Source organism: Trichomycterus rosablanca, chromosome 9, assembly GCF_030014385.1.
Source record: "Trichomycterus rosablanca isolate fTriRos1 chromosome 9, fTriRos1.hap1, whole genome shotgun sequence".
NCBI lineage: Eukaryota > Metazoa > Chordata > Actinopteri > Siluriformes > Trichomycteridae > Trichomycterus > Trichomycterus rosablanca.
The window spans coordinates 13,673,883-13,690,627 of record NC_085996.1 but is presented as its reverse complement, the minus strand read 5'-3'; the positions used below and the strand labels follow the sequence as shown (position 1 = coordinate 13,690,627).

Genomic DNA, 16,745 nt, shown 5'->3' with positions numbered 1-16,745 from the left:
ACCTTTTTGGACCGCTCAAAGAAGCTTTAAGGGGAAGAAGATTTTCATGTGATGATGATGTGAAAGCAGTGGTGCATCAGTGGCTACGCGCTCAACCAAAAACATGTTTTGCTGATGGCATTAAAAAGTTGGTACGACGCTGGGAAAAATGCATCGGAAGGTGACTATGTAAAAGTCATGTGATTTGTTTTTGAAATTCTTAATAAATAGAGTTTAAAAAGTGCAGAAACTTTTTGAAGAACCCACGTAGTTGCAGCTATAACAGCATCCCATCCTCCCAGCCTCTGTGTCGATTCTAAATGTGGTGAGTAGAACGTTCATTAATATGCATTTTTTAGTTCATTTAGTTGTAAACACAATATTTCATGGTTTATCTGCTCAACTTAATTTCATTTGTTAATATATCTCCATTCCTGCATTTCAGGCCTGCAACACATGTTTAAAAACAATGAACCTCAAAGAAAGATTAGAAGGGATTTGCATATTTCTCCCTCTACAGTGCTTAATATCATTACACAATTTAAGAAATCGGGAGGAATTTCAGTGCGTAAAGGCCAAGGGCGCAAGCTTAAGCTGAACGCCCGTGATCTTCGATCCCTCAGAAGGCACTGCATCAAGCAGTCAACCGCCACTCAACAATAGCTGATATAACCACATGGGTGAGGGATTACTTTGGCAAACCTTCGTCAAGCACTACAATACAGTGAGTTACATGCACAAATGTCACTTAAAACTTTACTGTGCAAAAAAGAAGCCTCATGTTAGCCATGTTCAGAAGCGACGTCGACTTCTCTGGGCTCGGAGGCATCTAGGATGGACCACCACACAGTGGAAACGTGTATTGTGGTCAGATGAATCAGCATTCCAGGTCTTTTTTCGATGTAAGACGAAAAGGACCATCCAGACTGTTATCAACAACAAGTCCAAAAGCCAGGGTCTGTCATGGTATGGGACTGTGTCAGTGCCCTACACTTTTGTGATGGCAGCATTAATGCAGAAAATGACAGTGAGATCTTAGAGCAACATATGCTGCCTTGTTGTGAAGTGAAAAGGAATGGCAACATTACAAAGTGGTAAATGCTTTACCATCCCAACTTTTTTTTGGAATGTGTTGCAGGCTTGAAATGAATGAAGGAATGGATGTTTATTAATAAATGAAATGACGCTGAGCAGATAAAACATAAAATATAATAATCCTGTGTTTTTTATGATTTGCATTTTCCATGCTGTCCCAACTTTTTCTGATTTCTGATCAGCCACAGCAAGCAATTCCAGGGTTAACCTAATAACTGTCAGTTTTGTGAAGCTTTGTAAAGGTCGTCGACAAACTGTGTCAAACTTCAGACAGCCATCTGAGAGTAGCGACGAGCTGTAATAACCGGGCGTCGCATTGATGAATATGCGCAGCATACGCCGTTCAAGGTAGCGCAGCGACGAGGAAACAATAGCACACACATTTAAAGAGCGTGTTACATAAGCGCTTCCTGCGCTCCTACCACTACTGTGCTCTTGTATTGCAAGAGTGCTGCAGGCTGAAAGCACTGAGCCACAAACTTCCCATTCTGCGTCCACCTAATTCTGCAGCTCAGCAATACATCAGACTCAGGTGCCACACCATGCCTTTTTTTTGTTCGTATCCAATTCCTGACTTCCACCGCATACACGCGGCACCTCCGACACGCTTAAAGCCGCGACCTCATCTTTTTATTTTACGCCTCGTGAACACCATGCTTGCTGGCTGAGGAAGAAAAATGCACCTTCAACAATCAGCTCACGTCCAACGCTTGGCTTGTTTTTGTAGGTATGAGAAGATTTGTGTGTGGCGTTTGGGTTTGTTTTTGGGTGTGTTTAATTTCAACCCTGTTCAAGGGCAACATACTTTATTACACTATAATTTATTCATTCATTCATTATTTAGTGTCTGTTTTACCACTGCTTTATCCGATTCAGGGTCACGGTGGGTATAATTCACTGAGCGAAATGCAGAAAACACCCAGGACAGATCGCCAGTCCATCACAGGGCACACACATACACACACACACACACACACACACACATATGAAAATTAATAATCTCAAAATAACCTAACTGCATGTCTTTGGACTGTGGGAGGAAACCGGAGCTCCTGAAGGAAACCCACATTGACATGCTCCACCTGGAAATCATACCAAGGACCTTCTTGCTGTGAGGTGACAGTGCTACCCACTGTACACCGATCAGCCATAACATTAAAACTACCTCCTTGTTTCTACACTCACTACACTTTGTAGTTCTACAATTACTGACTGTAGTCCATCTGTTTCTCTGCATACTTTTTTAGCCCCCTTTCATGCTGTTCTTCAATGGTCTGGACCCCCACAGGACCACCACAGAGCAGGTATTATTTGGGTGGTGGATCATTCTCAGCACTGCAGTGACACTGACATGGTGGTGGTGTGTTAGTGTGTGTTGTGCTGGTATGAGTGGATCAGACACAGCAACCCTGGTGGAGTTTTTAAACACCTCACTGTCACTGCTGGACTGAGAATAGTCCCCCAACCAAAAACATCCAGCCAACAGCACACCATGGGCAGCGTCCTGTGACCACTGATGAAGGTCTAGAAGATGACCAACTCAAACAGCAGCAATAGATGAGCGATCGTCTCTGACTTCTATGTATCCTCCATCTACAAGGTGGACCAACATGGTAGGAGTGTCTAATAGAGTGGACAGTGAGTGAACACGGTATTTAAAAACTCCAGCAGCGCTGCTGTGTCTGATCCACTCATACCAGCACAACACACACTAACACACCACCACCATGTCAGTGTCACTGCAGTGCTGAGAATGAGCCACTATCTAAATAATACCTGCTCTGTGATGGTCCTGGGAGAGTCCTGACCATTGCAGAACATTCCACAAACTGTTTCTAGCTAGTTAATTCCATACCCCTGTAGTAACTGGTGGGACTAAAACCCCTTAATACTCACCTGACTTGTGTTATTATTGAAACATGTCCTGATTATTGGCATCTATAATATATTGGACATCTATAGTGGTATTAATGTGTAATATGTTGATGTTCATGATTTAAATAATAAAAATGCACTGGCAATGTTCCTGTTTCTGTTAGCATTGCAGCTCAACCGCACAATGGTGCACATGGATAGATGATGCACTGTTCCAATAAGAGATAAGTAGCTTCGCTTTTATGATAAGCATCAACTGGAATGATTTTAAATAAGGGCACCTAGGGCAGTGGTAGACCAGTGGTTAATTTTTTGGACTAGCAATCAAAAGGTCACTGGTTCAAGCCACATCATTATCAGGTTGCCACTGCTGGACTCTTGAACAAGACTCTTAACCCTCAATTGCTTGAACTGTACACGGTCACAATTGTAAGTTGCTTTGGATGACAGTGTCTGATAAATAATATAAAAGTAAGAGTGAAGTAAATAACACTGATTATCTCTTCATCACTGCACCTGTTAGTGGGTGGGATATATTAGGCAGCAAGTGAACATTTTATCCTCAAAGTTGATGTGCAGGAAAAATGGGCAAGCATTAGGATTTGAGTGAGTTTGACAAGGGCCAAATTGTGATGGCTAGATGACTGGGTCAGAGCATCTGCAATACAGCAGCTCTTATGGGGTGTTCCCAGTCTGCAGTGGTCAGTATCTATCAATAGTGGTCCAAGGAAGGAACAGTGGTAAACCAGCGACAGGGTCATGGGCGGCCAAGGGTCATTGATGCACGTGGGAAGCGATCCAACAGACGAGCTACTGTAGCTCAAATTGCTGAAGAAGTTAATGCTGGTTCTGATAGAAAGGTGTCAGAATACATAGTGCATCACAGTTTGTTGTGTATGGGGCAGCAAAAGGGGGACCAACACAATATTAGGAAGGTGGTCATAATGTAATGCCTGATCGGTGTACACACACACCCACACACACACACACACACTCTTTGAATGACTGAAACAAATAGCACGAACAGACACTGTGTAGCTGCAGTGTTACCAACATCACTATTAACCTTATCCTTCCTCCCCACCAGGTGCTAAATATTCGAACCCTTGCACTTTCATGTTTTACCAAGCTGCTAATGAATCCTTCCAAAAGGGATGTTACGTCCAGTTAAAGCAAAATGTTCTACAGCTAATTGTCAAAATGCAACATTGTCAAAGATTTGGCAACCTCTGGTATTTTACTGTTTAAATAATATGCTCTGCCATCAAATATTAAATCAATGAGTAATAAAAAAAAAACCCTGCCAGCGCCCAGGTGGCACAGCGGGATAATCCGCTAGCACACCAACTCCGTGATTCTGAACTCCTCGGTTCGAAACTCGCCGTTGCCACCGGTCGGCTGGGCGCCATCTGGAGGGCATAACTGATTGGCCACCGTGTCTGCTATGGGACGGGATGACCGGACTATGTGGGTGGAGTCTTCAAACGCTGTGCAAGGACCCTGGTTAGCAGATAGAGGCGCCTGTGCAGAATACATGGGCGAAAAGAAGGGGTCTGCTAGGACTGCGCAGGGGTCGGAGGAGGCGTGAGCATCAAGATACCCTCCTCGAATGAAATCAGGGATCCCCCAGAAGCGGAAGACAAATTGACTACGCTAAATCGTGAGAAAATGGGAGAAAATACATAAATAAATAAATAAAAAACCTGCCAATAATAAAAATTGAAAAGTATAAATGTAACTGAACCAAATTAGACCTGTTACAAAGCTTGCTGTATAACACAGGGTTGCAATTTGAAGATAAGAGTGATCAAACTGTCAAGAAATAAGAAGAAATAATTATTAAGAAGACTGCTGCTACACCAAAGTGCATCAATAACTCAGCATGGGCTGTTTGGTTCACATTTACAAGATACTCGCTGTATCGGGCTGTGTCCCAATCCACGCTTACATACTTAATATCCTGCTTAAATAACAGCTTTGTCAGTGGTAAAAATCCAATTGAGCACACTCTTTAATATACAGGATGGTATATTAATCACGACAGCTCTCTATTGTTCCGTGGGCAGCCTGATAGCAAGTATGGGCAGCAAGCTTAATGCTGATTCAATTATGAGCCAAAACATTAGAACTACCTGTCTGTTCGGTAACCGTTGTGCCAATGTCAGGGATTAATTAAATGTTGGCCTGATGGGAGTACACGTTTTGAATGCAGCAGGTATGATCAGGCATAGATACCTGAGTGGTTTTTATGAGGGCAGACTGGACATTGGACTGGAGAGCAATTGAAGAAGGTCAACTGGTCAGACTGGTAGGACAATCCACCTTGCAGCCTACAGATGTAAATGGACCTGCTGGTAATGTCTTGGTACCAAATATCACAAGATTCCTTCAGATGTCCAGTGAAATCCAGGTCTTGGTAGGGACAGAGCTGTTTTGTCATCATATTAGGGTGGTCCTAGTGTTTACTGCCTAAAAGGTTGCCAGATTCTTACAGCATAACATCCACAACTCAGACTTCAGGCAGAACAGCACATTACAAAAGATGTTGTCACACTTCAGGTTTAAGGGTCTTGCTTAAGGGTAATCTTGCAGTGTTGGGCTAGAACTAATGACCTTCTGATTACTAGTCCAGTGCCTTAAAACTGCCTTCTGATTACTTGTGACCTTTCAATTACATTTAAAAAGCAGGAGTGTCTGTTGCAGCAGCATAGAGAAGGAACCCTATATGACCCTCCCTCCCCTAGCCACAGCCAATCGTGTCTGAGACTCGAGCGCCACCAGATAGCTTAGCGGGATATTACCACACAATCAGTCAGTAAGACAGGCAGCCCTATCCAAAGTAAATTCACACATTGTCTCCAGGATTTACAAAATGCGCAATGATCCAATGCAAACCTGATCAGAATAAAACAGTTATTGAAGATAAACCAATCAGCCATAACATTAAAACCACCTCCTTGTTTCTACACTCACTGTCCATTTTATCAGCTCCACTTACCATATAGAAGCACTTTGTAGTTCTACAATTACTGACTGTAGTCCATCGGTTTCTCTACATACTTTTTTAGCCTGCTTTCACCCTGTTCTTCAATGGTCAGGACTCTCCCAGGACCACCACAGAGCAGGTATTATTTAGGTGGTGGATGATTCTCAGCACTGCAGTGACACTGACATGGTGGTGGTGTGTTAGTGTGTATTGTGCTGGTATGAGTGGATAAGTACCGTGTCCACTCACTGTCCACTCTATTAGACACCACTACCTAGCTGGTCCACCTTGTAGATATAAAGTCAGAGACGATCGCTCATCTATTGCTGCTGTTTGAGTTGGTCATCTTCTAGACCTTCCATTAGTGGTCACAGGACGCTGCCCACGGGGAGCTGTTGGCTGGATATTTTTGGTTGGTGGACTATTCTCAGTCCAGCGGTGACAGTGAGGTGTTTAAAAACTCCATCAGCATTGCTGTGTCCGATCCACTCATACCAGCACAACACACACTAACACACCATCACCATGTCAGTGTCACTGCAGTGCTGAGTATGATCCACCACCCAAATAATACCTGCTCTGTGGTGGTCCTGTGGGGGTCCTGACCATTAAAAAACAGCATGAAAGGGGGCTAACAAAGCATGCAGAGAAACAGATGGACTACAGTCAGTAATTGTAGAACTACAAAGTGCTTCTACATGGTAAGTGGAGGTGGTCCAAAAATGGGATGTCAAACAAGCACATGATCAGATGTCCAAGTACCTTTGGCCATATTGTACGTATACTAATAGTTTTTATTAACTGTTCATCCTGGTAACACTGGGTCGAGAGGCAGGAATATCCTGGACAGGCTTCGAACCCAGATCTCACTGGTTCTAGGCTAGCGTTCTAGGTTCTAGGTAATGCTACTAATATTACTAAACCTACACAATAATCAATGTTATTTAATAGGGTAAAGAGCTGTGAGCTGTTTCCACTGGTTTTACCAGCTGCTCTGAAATGCCGTGTATGTATTTGTGAGAAATGATTTCACAGCCCTGTCCTGGAATTCTCAGCTCCTGCCCTCCATGTTCCTTTAGCCCCGTTGTGAACCTCAGCAGGATAAAGCAATTACTGAAAATAAATGATGACAGGGGATGCTCTGATCTGATACTGAGAACTGGCATGAGGCTAGATACTAGCTAGAATTCTAAACTGATATCAGATTGGATTTGACATCAGGTTGTCTGATTCACAGATTTTTTTTCCTGAGTTATCATAGATCCCACAGGCCTACGCTGTCCTAAAGCGCACTTCACTCATTTGACATTTGCATCGGTTATTAATAGACTGTTATCTCTGGTAAAGTGAGGATGTCAACAATGGCATAGCTAGCATCTTTAATGGGTGCTGGTTCCAAAGTCTTTTGTATCATTATAGGTGCTCGGGTTGTACCATCCGGGTTTGATTCTTAGCTGTGGTATTGGCTGGCCGGGTGTCTACACAGGCATGGTTGGCTATATCTAAATAGGTGGTGGAGGGTCAAAGCCCTGCAGTGGATTTGTCCCCTGTCCAGGGTGTGTTCATGAAAATGAGTATGGGTGAAATACACTGATCAACCATAACATTAAAACCACCTCCTTGTTTCTATACTCACTGTCCATTTTATCAGCTCCACTTACCATATAGAAGCACTTTGTAGTTCTACAATTACTGACTGTAGTCCACCCTGTTTCACCCTGTTCTTCAATGGTCAGGACCCCCACAGGACCACCACAGAGCAGGTATTATTTGGGTGGTGGGACATTATCAACACTGCAGTGACACTGACATGGTGGTGGTGTGTTAGTGTGTGTTGTGCTGGTATGAGTGGATCAGACACAGCAGCGCTGATGGAGTTTTTAAACACCTCACTGTCGATGCTAAACTGAGAATACAACCAAAAATATCCAGCCAACAGCACACCGTGGGCAGCGTCCTGTGACCACTGATGAAGGTCTAGAAGATGACCAACTCAAACAGCAGCAATAGATGAGCGATCGTCTCTGACTTTACATCTACAAGGTGGACCAACTAGGTAGGAGTGTCTAATAGAGTGGACAGTGAGTGGACACGGTGTTTAAAAACTAAAGCAGCGCTGCTGTGTCTGATCCACTCATACCAGCACAACACACACTAACACACCACCACCATGTCAGTGTCTCTGCAGTGCTGAGAATGATCCACCACCTAAATAACACCTACTCTCTAGTGGTCCTGTGGGGGTCCGGACCATTGAAGAACAGGGTGGAACAGGGTGAAACAGGGTGGACTACAGTCAGTAATTGTAGAACTACAAAGTGCTTCTACATGGTAAGTGGAGCTGATAAAATGGACAGTGAGTGTAGAAACAAGGAGGTGGTTTTAATGTTATGGCTAATCAGTGTATATTGTATCTGCAGTTGTAGCCTAGTAACTAAGGTACTAGACTAGTAAGCAGAAGGTTGCTGGTTCAAAGGGCCCTTGAGCAAGGTCCTTAACCCTCATTTGCTTAGACTGTGTACTCTAAGTCGCTTTGGATAAAAATGTCCGCTAAATGCTGAAAATTTAAATATCATGTACAACAGTATTTAAGTACACCCAATCTTTGAGCAATGTATTAGGTACACCTATCTGGTATGCACATGCACAGATTTTATAAGCAAAATCTACCATACAGATGAACTTTGTGGGTATACAGTTACTGACTCTAGCCCAATCGAATGGGACCCTCATAAGCAATGACCAGATAGTAATTAAATTGACTAAAATGTACTTCTCTTCTCAGCCCTGCAATAACACTAACAAGGTACTGATCTAGTGTTGATCTAGTATGAGTGTAGCAGTTGCAGCAGTGATGTTGCGATTTTATAACACCTTAATGTCAACGCTGGGTGGAGAATAGTGCTCTGGCCACAAAAATACAAACCAAGAGCATCTTGTGATAAGAAAGTCTGTACTTATAAAAATTTTAGAAGATTTATTTACATTGTGTGGGGAAAACTGTATACAAAAACAACCAGTGCTAACAGGATATGCATTCCTAATAAAGAGTTCATCTGTATGATAATAAATGTACGTCCCACATAGGTGCACCTAATAATGTTCTCAGCGTGTGTATATTCACACTTAATTATTATTAATTATCCTTGTAGTGCTTGTAGTTAAAAATGATGGATGCTGGTACACCACGTTATCAAATTAGATCTACTTTTAAGCCATTTGTGCAAAATCTGCAATACCTGCTGTATATAAGGGACCTAATAATGATATGACTGGGTCTGATGAACACAGGTCCCCCTGTGCTATGGGCCTCAGTGTGACCCCAGTAGTATCAGATTAGAGCCCTGTAGGTATTGATACTGATGCACAGATTATACAGCAATGTTTATTTCCCTTGTACTCATCCTAACCCGCACTGCTGTATACAATTACATACATCACTGTTTATTTCCCTTGTACTCAACCTACCCTGCACTGCTGTATACAATTATATACATCACTGTTTATTTCCCTTGTACTCAACCTACCCTGCACTGCTGTATACAATTATATACATCACTGTTTATTTCCCTTGTACTCAACCTACCCTGCACTGCTGTATATAATTATATACATCACTGTTTATTTCCCTTGTACTCATCCTAACCCGCACTGCTGTATACAATTACATACATCACTGTTTATTTCCCTTGTACTCAACCTACCCTGCACTGCTGTATACAATTATATACATCACTGTTTATTTCCCTTGTACTCATCCTAACCCGCACTGCTGTATACAATTACATACATCACTGTTTATTTCCCTTGTACTCAACCTACCCTGCACTGCTGTATACAATTATATACATCACTGTTTATTTCCCTTGTACTCATCCTAACCCGCACTGCTGTATACAATTACATACATCACTGTTTATTTCCCTTGTACTCAACCTACCCTGCACTGCTGTATACAATTATATACATCACTGTTTATTTCCCTTGTACTCAACCTACCCTGCACTGCTGTATACAATTATATACATCACTGTTTATTTCCCTTGTACTCATCCTACCCTGCACTGCTGTATATAATTATATACATCACTGTTTATTTCCCTTGTACTCATCCTACCCTGCACTGCTGTATACAATTATATACATCACTGTTTATTTCCCTTGTACTCATCCTACCCTGCACTGCTGTATATAATTGTATACACCACTGTTTATTTCCCTTGTACTCATCTTAACCCCTGCACTGCTGTATATAATTATATACATCACTGTTTATTTCCCTTGTACTCATCTTAACCCCTGCACTGCTGTATATAATTGTATACACCACTGTTTATTTCCCTTGTACTCATCTTAACCCCTGCACTGCTGTATACAATTATATACAGCACTGTTTATTTCCCTTGTACTCATCCTAACCCGCACTGCTGTATACAATTATATACATCACTGTTTATTTCCCTTGTACTCAACCTACCCTGCACTGCTGTATATAATTATATACATCACTGTTTATTTCCCTTGTACTCATCCTACCCTGCACTGCTGTATACAATTATATACATCACTGTTTATTTCCCTTGTACTCATCCTACCCTGCACTGCTGTATATAATTGTATACACCACTGTTTATTTCCCTTGTACTCATCCTACCCTGCACTGCTGTATATAATTGTATACACCACTGTTTATTTCCCTTGTACTCATCTTAACCCCTGCACTGCTGTATATAATTGTATACACCACTGCTTATTTCCCTTGTACTCATCCTACCCTGCACTGCTGTATATAATTATATACATCACTGTTTATTTCCCTTGTACTCATCTTAACCCCTGCACTGCTGTATACAATTATATACAGCACTGTTTATTTCCCTTGTACTCATCCCACCCTGCACTGCTGTATATAATTATATACATCACTGTTTATTTCCCTTGTACTCAACCTACCCTGCACTGCTGTATATAATTATATACATCACTGTTTATTTCCCTTGTACTCATCCTACCCTGCACTGCTGTATACAATTATATACATCACTGTTTATTTCCCTTGTACTCATCCTACCCTGCACTGCTGTATATAATTGTATACACCACTGTTTATTTCCCTTGTACTCATCCTACCCTGCACTGCTGTATATAATTGTATACACCACTGTTTATTTCCCTTGTACTCATCTTAACCCCTGCACTGCTGTATATAATTGTATACACCACTGCTTATTTCCCTTGTACTCATCCTACCCTGCACTGCTGTATATAATTATATACATCACTGTTTATTTCCCTTGTACTCATCTTAACCCCTGCACTGCTGTATACAATTATATACAGCACTGTTTATTTCCCTTGTACTCATCCCACCCTGCACTGCTGTATATAATTGTATACACCACTGTTTATTTCCCTTGTACTCATCTTAACCCCTGCACTGCTGTATACTATTATATACAGCACTGTTTATTTCCCTTGTACTCATCCTACCCTGCACTGCTGTATATAATTATATACATCACTGTTTATTTCCCTTGTACTCATCTTAACCCCTGCACTGATGTATACTATTATATACAGCACTGTTTATTTCCCTTGTACTCATTCTACCCTGCACTGCTGTATATAATTGTATACACCACTGTTTATTTCCCTTGTACTCATCCTACCCTGCACTGCTGTATATAATTATATACATCACTGTTTATTTCCCTTGTACTCATCTTAACCCCTGCACTGCTGTATACTATTATATACAGCACTGTTTATTTCCCTTGTACTCATCTTACCCTGCACTGCTGTATATAATTATATACATCACTGTTTATTTCCCTTGTACTCATCTTAACCCCTGCACTGCTGTATACAATTATATACAGCACTGTTTATTTCCCTTGTACTCATCTTAACCCCTGCACTGCTGTATACTATTATATACAGCACTGTTTATTTCCCTTGTACTCATCTTACCCTGCACTGCTGTATATAATTATATACATCACTGTTTATTTCCCTTGTACTCATCTTAACCCCTGCACTGCTGTATATAATTGTATACACCACTGTTTATTTCCCTTGTACTCATCTTAACCCCTGCACTGCTGTATACAATTATATACAGCACTGTTTATTTCCCTTGTACTCATCCTACCCTGCACTGCTGTATATAATTGTATACACCACTGTTTATTTCCCTTGTACTCATCCTACCCTGCACTGCTGTATATAATTGTATACACCACTGTTTATTTCCCTTGTACTCATCCTACCCCGCACTGCTGTATACAATAATATACAGTCTTGTACTCATCCTAACCCCTGCACTGCTGTATATAATAATATACAGTCTTGTACTCATCCTAACCCCTGCATTGCTGTATACAATAATATACAGTCTTGTACTCATCCTAACCCCTGCACTGCTGTATACAATTAAAGCCAACACTACATATAGTACAGGTGATCAATATATCCAGCGTGTGTTTATAAGCTTCTAATAAACTGCATTAGGTACGACTAGGTACGACGCATTTCATACACAGTGCGCGCTGCGTAAAGCGCTTTTGCGCATTTATTCATGTGCATTTATAAACCCTGGAACATAGCTGTGCAACATTGACGTGCGTAAAATACACACAATTTTGCACAATTTTGCACATTTTTATTTTTTCTTTCAGGTTTGTGTATCTCTGTTTATAACCCATGCCGCAGAATGAAAAGCATATGGGTTCTGTGTGCAATCCCTGTGTATGTTAAATGTGCATTCCAAACTGATGGGACAGTACACGCTTTTCAAAAGGAAGGTTTAGCCTGTTTTCCAAGTAAAAACAGAGACAAAGTAAAGATCATTCATGTTATAGAGAAAATATGTGTAATAAATAAGTGTTTATTCTAACAAGCCAGATTGATCAATAGGCGCGCTGTGGGCGCACACTGCGCTCATTGAGAATTACCAAGGAGCGTTATCTTGGTGTTGGTGATGGTGATGGTGTTGGTGATGGTGGTGCCCACCTTGCAGAGCTGGAAGTGCTCGCTCTGGAGGGTGTCCGGCAGAATGAAGTCGTTTTCCTTGGCTCCAGCGTGCGGAGATGGTGAGGGTGAAGAAACAGCCGTCAGACCATCCAGCACCTTCCGAATATTAAACTTCTTCATTATTATCGACGGGGGGGAAAGGATGGAGCGACTGAGACCGAAGCAGCACTTAATAGATGGGGGAGGATGGGGAAGCCGCTCTCCGCGTAAAATATGACATATTAGAGTCCGTGCTGTACCATTTCGTCCATCTCATCAGGTTGACAATAATTTTCTCAGCAGTGTCTGGTTGACCAACTGCAGCTCTCTCTCTCTCTCATACTCTGTATCGCATTCGCAGTCTCTGCCTCCCCGCCCTCTCCGCTCGGCTCGCTGCAGAGTTGCGCGTGCGCAATGCGCACCCGCACTCGGATGCTTGAAGATGAAAAGCCACTGCCGAACAGCGTGGAGCGCTAATGCTGCACCTGTCAACCTCAGGCGAGCATCCTTACCTTTTACACCTTTTACACAATTACACTGATCTAAAATACATCTCTTCCACACAATTACTACATTTTGTACTACATTATGGGAAAATATTTTGGTTTGGGTATCTGCAAGCTTGTACACGGGCGGCACGGTGGCTAAGTGGGTAGCACTGTCGCCTCACAGCAAGAAGGTCCTGGGTTCGATCCCCAGGTGGGGCGGTCTGGGTCCTTTCTGTACGGAGTTTGCATGTTCTCCCCTGGGAGCTCCGGTTTCCTCCCACAGTCCAAAAACATGGACCCAGGCTAACTGGAGACACTGAATTGTCCTATAGGTAGGGTTGCCAACCTTTAGAACTGGAAATAAGGAACACCCTGGGCTGGTGGGTTGGCAGAAGGCATAGGGTGGGGGGTGGGATAGCAGGTGTTTACCTGAGCCTGAGCCTGAGCCTGAGCGGGAGCGGGAGCGGGAGCGGGAGCGGGAGCGGGAGCGGGGGGGGGGGCAGGCGGTTAGGGTTGCACCTATAAAAAATACAACGGGTCTTACGCCCCTATAGCGCCAGCCCTGCTTGTGTTACTTTAGTTTCGCCCTAGGTTCCAATCCGGCTTAGGGCGAAACTAAAGTAACACAAGCAGGGCCGGCGCTATGGGGGCGTAAGACCCGTTATATTTTTTATAGGTGCAACCCTAACCGCCTACCCAACCCGCTCCCGCTCAGGAAAACACCAAACAAAATATGCGCGATGCGCGATGCGCTCTGCCCACTGCGCTACTCAAACAGCGGAGTAATAAACAGGTTGTTATGCTGATATGCCTGCGCACACATGGCGTTACCTAAAATAATAACCAAACGCTTTCTAATTCCCATGGTAGCAGCAGTTTCCTTCTGTTTCATACATATCTCCCAGTGATAAATATACGGAACAAAGCGCATCCCGTATCAGTTCAATACGGAATGCGACATTTAGTTTCCAAATAAGGAACGATTCTGTTTTTTACGGGACGGTTGGCAACCCTACATATAGGTACCTAGCCACTAGGATGCATAAACCAGTGCATTGTAGTGCCGGTCCCAAGCCTGGACAAACAGGGGGTTGTGTCAGGAAAGACATATGGCGTAAAAACTGTGCCAAATCAATAATCCGCTCACAATCCGCCGGCAAAACCTAACGGGAGCAACCGAGGAAATAGATAGATAGAGATCTGCTAGTATCTGCATTACCATTTGCGAGCATCTAACTACAGAGCTACCAGCACCATACATGCTTAATCTAGTTTGGTAAATATAGTGGTACCTTGAAACTCAACTTCAATTGGTTCTGGAAGTAGCATTAAGTGTCAAGGTATTTTTTCCCATAAGGATGTTTGGGAAACCTGTTAATGTGTTCCATGGTCTAGTGGAACTGCATATATTTTAGGCTAATGTAAAATAATGGGGTTGTTTTAACACTTATACACTGAAAATAGCACAAATATAACATAAAGAAACTAAAGTACAATTAAAAGCAGTTAAAATAAATACAAACACAAAAAACCTGCAGTTTACCTTTACTTCTTTATTGTTTCTGTATGCTTCTTAATTGTGGAGATGCTTTATCTTGGAATACTGTATTCTTTAGCGAGTTCATTCACATGAAAAGTACTTTTGTGCTGACTGTGCCGTTATTTCTTATGGAGTGTGCTGGTGACTTATTGCACTAAAACAATGAGCAAGGAATTTCATTAGTGGAGAGAACTTATGAGCAGTAATATTTAAAAGAGGTTTAGTGTTTCTATGTTGTTCTTTTTATACATTGTCACATTAAGCTTTTTTTTTAACAATAAGCATTTCAGACTCTCTCAGAACAGCTAATTCTTATAACTTCTTGGCACCCTGAGCTGTAACACAAGTTTAAAAGTGAAACAGGAGAAAAAAATCAGCTGAACACAGATACATGTGGAGCTTTAAGAGTAAATCTGACAGTTATTCCACACAAATGCAGATTTGTCTCGTATGGGCCCTTTGATGCGGTTTTACCGCACCGCTCCAGCCAAGCACTGAACAAAGCGCCGGTCGCACACGTTGAGTTTAAGGTAAATGTCAAGTTTCAGGGAAAAAATTTCTCGACGACGGGCATCAAAAATGTCAAGTTTAGGGGACATTAAGGTAGCTTGTACGACCAACATTATCTAGACCAGCTCTACCTAGGACCTAGGACGTCCAAATGTCTGGTTTTAGGACAAAAAGACAAGCTTTTTATCTGCCTGTTCTCAGTCTGCTGCAATGCCCGGATAGACACTTATTTGACATTAAGTATTTTGATTTCCCACATGGTGCCAATAAGCACCGCTTACGTTTTCTTATCAGGAGCAAGGTACGGTGAAGGGTTCCCTTATAAGGTAATTGCTCACTTTGTTTTTAGGTAAGCGACCAGGAGATCAGTCAGTGCCTTGTACGTAAATAAAGATGCAGTGAAGATGCAGTTATCCACATGGTTTTGAAGATGGTAGCTGGTACAACCAACATTACCTAGACCAGCTCTACCTAGGATGTCCATACATCTGGTTTTAGTGCGGACAGACCAGTTTTTTATTTGCCTGTTCTCAGTCCACCGCAATGCCCAGATGGACACCTATTTGTCCTCCTTTGGAAGCTAACCTGAATCTTGTAACGATCATAATTAAATTGGCTGTCATTGGCTTATGGACAAGTCAAAGGCATGACTTGTGTTTCATTGGTCAACTCTAAATGTGGTGAGTAGAACATTCATTAATATTGCATTTTTCTAGTTCATTTGGCTAAACACAATTATATTAATTAATGTTTTCATTTTGTGTGCTGTAGACACTATCCTGACTACCCATTGCCATGCCTTTCTTTTTGGGGTCTAATGCCCTTCTTTTTGGGGTCATGGAAGTGGCCACTCGCAGCTCCATCTGACAGTCAAATGCGTGTTTTAGAGTTTTAGCTACGAGGTAGAAACAGTTGCATTACCTAGACCTGCTATCCTCATTACCATATTCAAACATTAGCTGGTCGCATTAGTTACCAGTATTTCCTGGACCAACCAGTTCTGATCAGCTTGAACAAGATGGTATGACCAGCATTACATAGACCAACTATCTGCACCTACCTCCTTGTTTCTACACTCACTGTCCATTTTATCAGCTCCACTTACCATATAGAAGTACTTTGTAGTTCTACAATTACTGACTGTAGTCCATCTGTTTCTCTGCATGCTTCGTTAGCCCCCTTTCATGCTGTTCATCAATGGTCAGGACCCCCACAGGACCACTACAGAGCAGGTATTATTTAGGTGGTGGATCATTATCAG

The 16,745-nt window shown here is 42.2% G+C and overlaps 1 protein-coding gene across 3 annotated transcripts in view; it reads right to left on the bottom strand.

The window, feature by feature from the left end:
- stxbp5a (syntaxin binding protein 5a (tomosyn)) overlaps positions 1 to 13,211 on the bottom strand; it is a 210,700-nt gene extending 197,489 nt beyond the window's left edge. For 2 of the 3 annotated variants that reach the window (XM_063001922.1, XM_063001923.1), the window contains exon 1: positions 12,947 to 13,193. In XM_063001922.1, the coding sequence (XP_062857992.1) occupies positions 12,947 to 13,087 (141 nt within the window). In that variant the 5' untranslated portion in view covers positions 13,088 to 13,193. Of the gene's footprint in view, positions 1 to 12,946 lie in introns of all 3 variants that reach the window. The other variant, XM_063001921.1, reaches the window with a different exon arrangement.
- Between the last annotated feature and the right edge of the window lie 3,534 nt (positions 13,212 to 16,745).